The 7,931-nt window shown below is 35.1% G+C and overlaps 1 protein-coding gene across 1 annotated transcript in view; it reads right to left on the reverse strand.

Moving 5' to 3' along the window:
• LOC137430698 (transcription factor Sp9-like) overlaps positions 1 to 7,466 on the reverse strand; it is a 10,023-nt gene extending 2,557 nt beyond the window's left edge. Inside the window, exon 1 of the mRNA XM_068121473.1 lies at positions 7,446 to 7,466. Within this exon, the coding sequence (XP_067977574.1) occupies positions 7,446 to 7,466 (21 nt within the window). The remainder of the gene's footprint in view (positions 1 to 7,445) is intronic.
• Positions 7,467 to 7,931: the final 465 nt, after the last annotated feature.

Consider the following 7,931-nt stretch of genomic DNA (forward strand, 5'->3'; position numbering starts at 1 on the left):
ATGACATGTTATGCACGAACATGTGCACGAACACCTCTTGTTTGACATGACATGTAACGCATGAACACGCATAACAAATGTCACTGAAAGATTTCTCATATCACAGAAAATGTCCCTGACAACTTATAAACAAATCTGTATCCGTTATGAAAAGTTCTCAATAATTGTACGATTATGTGGATCTTGTCCGTTATGAAAAGTTCTCAATAATTGCACAATAATGTGGATCTTGTCCGTTATGAAAACTTCTCAAGAATTGTACAATAATGTGGATCTTGTCCATTATGAAAAATTCTCAATAATTGTTCAATAATGTGGAGCTTTTACGTCATGAAAAGTTCTGAATCATTGTTTAATAATGTGGATCTTGTCCGTTATGAAAAGTTCTCAATAATTGTACAATAATGTGGATCTTGTTCATTGTGAAAAGTTCTCAATAATTGTACAATGTGGATCTTGTCCGTTATGAAAAGTTCTCAATAATTGTTCAATAATGTGGATCTTGTTCATTGCGAAAAGTTCTCAATAATTTCACAATAATGTGGATCTTCTACGTTATGAAAAGTTCTGAATCATTGTTCAATAATGTGGATCTTGTCCGTTATGAAAAGTTCTCAATAATTGTACAATAATGTGGATATTGTCCGTTATGAAAAGTTCTCAATAATTGTACAATAATGTGGATATTGTCCATTATGAAAAGTTCTCAATAATTGTACAATAATGTGGATCTTGTCTGTTATGAAAAGTTCTCAATAATTGTTCCATAATATGGATCTTGTCTGTTATGAAAAGTTCTGAAGCATTGTTGCATAATGTGGATCTTGTCCGTTATGAAAAGTTCTCAATAATTGTACAATAATGTGGAGCTTGTCTGTTATGAAAAGTTCTCAATAATTGTTCATTTATGTGGATCTTGTTCATTACGAAAAGTTCTCAATAATTTCACAATAATGTGGATCTTGTACGTTAGGAAAAGTTCTGAATCATTATTCAATAATGTGGATCTTGTCCGTTATGAAAATTTCTGAATAATTGTACAATAATGTGGATCTTGCCCATAATGAAAAGTTTTCAATAATTGTAAAATAATGTGGATCTTGTCCGTTATGAAAAGTTCTCAATAATTGTACAATAATGTGGATCTTGTCCATTATGAAAAGTTCTCAATAATTCTACAATAATGTGGATCTTGTTCATTGTGAAAAGTTGTCTATAATTGTACAATAATATGCTCTGTAGGTGATTCTGTGATTCTGTCTGTGAGTCTGTCTGTCCATGGGTGGGGCTTCAAAAACAAATATCCACCATTTTATTTCCTCACATAGCTTTGAGGCCTTGTTTGTTAGGCCAGTAGTTTCTTACTCTCTCTCACAGTTTTATTTCAACTCTAATTCGATATCTCATTTCATTTTTTTAAAGTCTCAGTTTCAGCTAGAGTTGAGAAAATCGGCGAAATTTATTCGAAGAGCCGTTTTGAATGTGTTGACTGGTCGGACGAGATGTGGGCATGGGGAAGGAGAGAGGCGAAGGAGAGAGGAGAAAGAGAGGCAAGAACTTTCCCAGGAATTCGTTATTTATATTATTACTTAGTAAAAGTACAGCTTCTGATTGTTGAAGTTCGGGATCAAACCGAAGTCTAATTATAAATTTACATATTCCTGCGGTGTATATACAAATTTTGTTTAAAGCGAGTCAACTCTTTTCCAATCATGGAATTTGACAATACAGGACTTCAAAAATGTGTATCATAATGTAAACTAACTATGGAATACAATATTTATTAATAACGTTTGGTCTTAATCTATTTTTACTTTGTAAAGCAAAAGTTTTCGATGCTTTCAAGTTTAAAAATGAAGAAGAGTCATGGCTCAATTGGCCTACGATCAGCCTCTGATGTGCATTTTAAGACTGAATCAACAAGTCTTCGATGATAAATTACTTTTTGAAGAAACAAAGGTACAATTTGATTTTTTTTTTTTTTTTTTTTTGTATACAAGATCGAGGCTCGTGAAAGAGCCAAGCAAAGGAAACAAGGTAATGCCTGTTTCGTTTGGAGCGATTATACACCGCCCAAAGAAACTGCGTTTCATAGCTAAAAGGAAATAAAATCGTGAAATCTAAAATAATTTATTTTTATTTTTTTCCGCACGAGTTTTCAAGGCTGAATCGCGTTCACATCCAGGATTAATAAACAAAGTTCATTTCACATGTGGATGGACATGCAATTCACAGATATGAAATAAATAAATAAACACAGATGGGAAATTGCCCAGAGATATTTTTTCATTCTTATTTTATAAGCTTTGTGCACGTACACTTTAAATAAGTTTATTTGAAATCTTTAATTTTAAAAATGTCATTTTGTATGCTGTCATGAAAAGAGTCATTTTGGTTTTCGCCAGACAGAAAGGTGTAATGTAATGTTCTTATACACCGCCCCAAAGGCTTTTTCCCAGGGACGTTTCCATTTGACCTGTATTCTTTATATAGTCCGAATGTTTCATTCTTTAGATGTAGTCACAATAAAAGGTTACAATTAAGTACTCTACACGTGGGGAGAGGGGCGGAGCTTTGTTCTCCAAAGGCTGGTGCCGAACCTGCAGATGAGGTTGAGGTGGTCATGTTGGAACAGATTGAATCTGATCCGGTAATTACGATTATAATCGCTGCGGAAGTGGCCGCTGTCATTCGTCGTGATCCTGTGCTGTCATGTGTTGCGCATGTTGTTTTATCAGGTTGTTGGTGCGAGTTTGTCTCGACATGAGAATATGCTCCATATGCGCCGCGTGTATCCGAGCTGTCTAGCTCAAGGTTGTGTAATGTAGGGCATGTGGTTGGTCATTTCTGCTTCTTTATGTCAGCGTTGTCTCAATGAGTTGCATGAGGGTCATTTTTAACTGCCATTTTCAAAATGAATAAAAGAATGAGGGAACAGAACGAGACCACCAATGAATGCCATGATCCTCTCCCCATCCCCTGTGCGTGACCCACTCTCCTGTGTGTACCACTCCCCCGTTTGTGACGCACTCCCCCGTGTGCGACCCACTCCCCCGTGTGTGAACCACTCCCACATGTGTGACCCACTCCCACATGTGTGACCCACTCCCCCATGTGTGACCCACTCTCCCGTGTGTGACCCACTCCCCTGTGTGTGACCCACTCCCCCGTGTGTGATCCACTCCCCCATGTGTGACCCACTCCCATGTGTGTGACCCACTCCCCCATGTGTGACACACCCCACCATGTGTGACCCACTCCCCTGTGGGTGACCCACTCCCATGTGTGTGGCCCACTCCCATGTGTGTGACTCACTCTCCCATGAGTGATCCACTCCTCGGTGCAGTGTGAGTGATGAGCGACGAATGAGGGTGGGGAAGGAGAGGATTTGAGCTCTTGAAGTCACATTTTACATGAGGTGTAATGAAATATTTCAAACTGTATTTCCCATGTACACGCACATGCATTCACATGTTACCAGAAGTAAATATATTATGTAGATTACATCATTTGTGGATCTGATAAATTGCCAGGACCATTTTGGAAAACTGAAAGTGCAGCGTGCAGCATCTAAATAAAAATGTCCAAATGTCACACACGTCCATGCCCTTGGGATTCCCATGGGTGACCCCACTAGTTGTACAATAATGAGGATCTTGTTTGTTATGAAAAGTTCCCAATTATTGTACAATGTGGATCTTGTTCATTGTGAAAAGTTCTCAATAATTGTACATTAATATAGATCTGGTCCTTCATGAAAAGGTCTCAATAATTATATAATAAAATGGATCTTGTTCATTGTGAAAAGTTCTCAATAATTGTACAATAATATGGATCTTGTCCGTTGTGAAAAGGTCTCAATAATTATATAATAAAATGGATCTTGTCCGTTGTGAAAAGTTCTCAATAATTGTACAATAATATGGATCTTGTCCACTATGAAAAGTTCTCAATAATTGTACAATAATATGGATCTTGTCCATTATGAAAAGGTCTCAATAATTATATAATAAAATGGATCTTGTCTGTCATGAAAAGTTATTGATAATTGAACAATAATATGGATCTTGTTCATTGTGAAAAGTTCTCAATAATTGTACAATAATGTGGATCTTGTCCGTTGTGAAAAGTTCTCAATAATTGTACAATAATATGGATCTTGTCCATTGTGAAAAGTTCTCAATAATTGTACAATAATATGGATCTTGTCCGTTGTGAAAAGTTCTCAATAATTGTACAATAATGTGGATCCTGTTCATTGTGAAAAGTTCTCAATAATCATACAATGTGGATCTTGTCTGTTATGAAAAGTTCTCAATAATTGTACAATAATGTGGATCTTGTCCGTTATGAAAAGTTCTCTCAATAAATATACAATGTGGATCTTGTCTGTTATGAAAAGTTCTCAATAATTGTACAATAATGTGGATCTTGTGCGTAATAAAAAGTTCTCAATAATTATACAATAATGTGGATCTTGTCCTTCATGAAAAGTTCTCAATAATTGTACAATAATGTGGATCTTGTCTGTTGTGAAAATTTCTCAATAATTGTACAATAATGTGGATCTTTTTCATTGTGAAAAGTTCTTAATAATTGTACAATAATGTGGATGTTGTCTGTTGTGAACATTTCTCAATAATTGTACAATAATGTCGATCTTGTCCGTTGTGAAAAGTTGTCAATAATTGTCCAATAATGTGGATCTTGACACTTGTGAAAATTTCTCAATAATTGTCCAATAATGTGGATCTTGTTCATTGTGAAAAGTTCTCAATAATTGTCCAATAATGTTGATCTTGTCCGTTGTAAGAAGTTCTCAATATTTGTACAATTATGTGGATCTTGTTCATTGTGAAAGTTCTCAATAATTGTACAATAATGTGGATCTTGTCCATTATGAAAAGTTCTCAAAAATTGTACAATAATGTGGATCTTGTCCGTTTTGAAAAGTTCTCAATAATTGTACAATAATATTGTTCTTGTCTGTTGTGAAAAGTTCTCAATAATTGTACAATGATGTGGATCTTGTCCGTTATGAAAACTTCTGATTCATTGTTCAATAATGTGGATCTTGTCCATTATGAAAAGTTCTCCATAATTGTACAGTGTTAATCTTGTCCGTTATGAAAACTTCTCAATAATTGTACAATGTGGATCTTGTCCATTATGAAAAGTTCTCAATAATTGTACAATAATGTGGATCTTGTCCATTATGAAAAGTTCTCCATAATTGTACAGTGTTAATCTTGTCCGTTATGAAAACTTCTCAATAATTGTACAATATGGATCTTGTCCATTATGAAAAGTTCTCAATAATTGTACAATAAGGTGGATCTTGTCCATTATAAAAAGTTCTCAATGATTGTTCAATAATGTGGATCTTGGTCATTGTGAAAAGTTCTCAATAATTGTACAATAATGTGGATCTTGTCCGTTTTGAAAAGTTCTCAATAATTGTACAATAATATTGTTCTTGTCTGTTGTGAAAAGTTATCAATAATTGTACAATGATGTGGACCTTGTCCATTATGAAAACTTCTCAATAATTGTACAATGTGGATCTTGTCCATTATTAAAAGTTCTCAATAACTGTACAATAATGTGGATCTTGTTCATTGTGAAAAGTTCTCAATAACTGTACAATGTTAATCCTGTCCATTTTAAAAAGTTCTCAATAACTGTACAATGTTAATCTTGATCATTGTGAAAAGTTTCAATAATTGTACAATAATGTGGATCTCGCACCTTGTTCAGCTCGCTAGTCACCGAACATTCTGCTCACGCCAATCACCATGATGTCACATCCTTGTCATGTTAAACCACACTCGATCCTCAGACTTGTGTAACCGTGCGGGCAAATGTTACAGCATAAGCATACACAGGGGTGTCAATGTGTGATGACGATGGTAAATGAAGAACTTTTTGATACAAATATACACATGCATAAACAAACATACACACCCATAAAAAAACATACACACACATATAAACAAACATACACACAAAAACAAACCTACACACATGTAAACAAACATACACACATAAACAAACATACACACATAAACAAACATACACACATAAACAAACATGCACACACATATAAACAAACACACACATAAACAAACATACACAAATAAACAAACATACACATATATAAACAAACATACACACATATAAACAAACATACACACACATGAACAAACATACACACACATAAACATACATACACACATATAACACACACAAGCACTCACACATAAACAAAGATACACACATATAAACAAACATACACACACATAAACAAACATACACACACATAAACAAACATACACACACACATAAACAAACATACACACACATAAACAAACATACACACATATAAACAAACATACACACATATAAACAAACATACACACACATAAACAAACATACACACACATAAACAAACATACACACACATAAACAAACATACACACATATAAACAAGCATACACACATATAAACAAACATACACACACATAAACAAACATACACACATATAAACAAACATACACACACATAAACAAACATACAAACATACACACATATAAACAAACATACACACACATAAACAAACATACACACATATAAACAAACATACACACACATAAACAAATATACACACATATAAACAAACATACACACACATAAACAAACATACACACACATAAACAAACATACACACACATAAACAAACATACACACACATAAACAAACATACACACACATAAACAAACATACACACACATAAACAAACATACACACACATAAACAAACATACACACACATAAACAAACATACACACACACATAAACAAACATACACACACATAAACAAACATACACACACATAAACAAACATACACACACAAAAACAAACATACACACATATAAACAAACATACACACACATAAACAAACATACACACACATACACAAACATACACACATATAAACAAACATACACACATATAAACAAACATACACACACATAAACAAACATACACACACATAAACAAACATACACACATATAAACAAACATACACACACATAAACAAACATACACACATATAAACAAACATACACACAATAAACACACAAACACACACATAAACAAACATACACACACATACACAAACATACACACATATAAACAAACATACACACATATAAACAAACATACACACACATAAACAAACATACACACACATAAACAAACATACACACACATAAACAAACATACACACATATAAACAAACATACACACAATAAACACACAAACACACACACATAAACAAACATAGTAGAGGATGTAACGTGTCTGTCGTTAAGACGATTGACGTTGTTCATTTTCTCAAGTGTCTGTCATGGGAAATGGTTTCATAAACAAATGGACAAACTCACCCCCTGGATTGTCGTGGCCATCGCAATAAGTGTGTTCTTCCTCTCTAAAGCCTTTTATAAGGAGCGAGAAACCTATAGAGAAGCACACAATGTGGATCTGCAGATCCGCCCATTACCGGACTCACGAGTACTCGCTCATCGCCCCTTTAAAGTGCCGCCTATGCGGCTCGGCAGCCAATGGGCATGTCCAGGGAGTGGGGGGCGCTGGAGGGGGTACCGGTCGTGGGCAGACGGACAGAGGTTGCAGGACTGTCGGTAATGATGTGGGCGCAACTCATTCGGCGAACATCGCCTCGCTCGTCCTCACTCCTTCCAGCATGGATCTATCATTCTCCACTCCCTCGATGTGTTTGTTACTCCACACTAAGCCCTTCGTTCCTCCCTCTGTTCTCACTCTTAACCTTCATTCTTCATTCACTCCTGTCATCTGACGTTACTTCATTCCTTACTCCCTGACCCGAAATCCTCACTGTCATTTTTTCTACC

The sequence above is a fragment of the Myxine glutinosa genome, chromosome 7, assembly GCF_964187855.1.
Source record: "Myxine glutinosa chromosome 7, kmMyxGlut1.1, whole genome shotgun sequence".
Taxonomy (NCBI): domain Eukaryota; kingdom Metazoa; phylum Chordata; class Myxini; order Myxiniformes; family Myxinidae; genus Myxine; species Myxine glutinosa.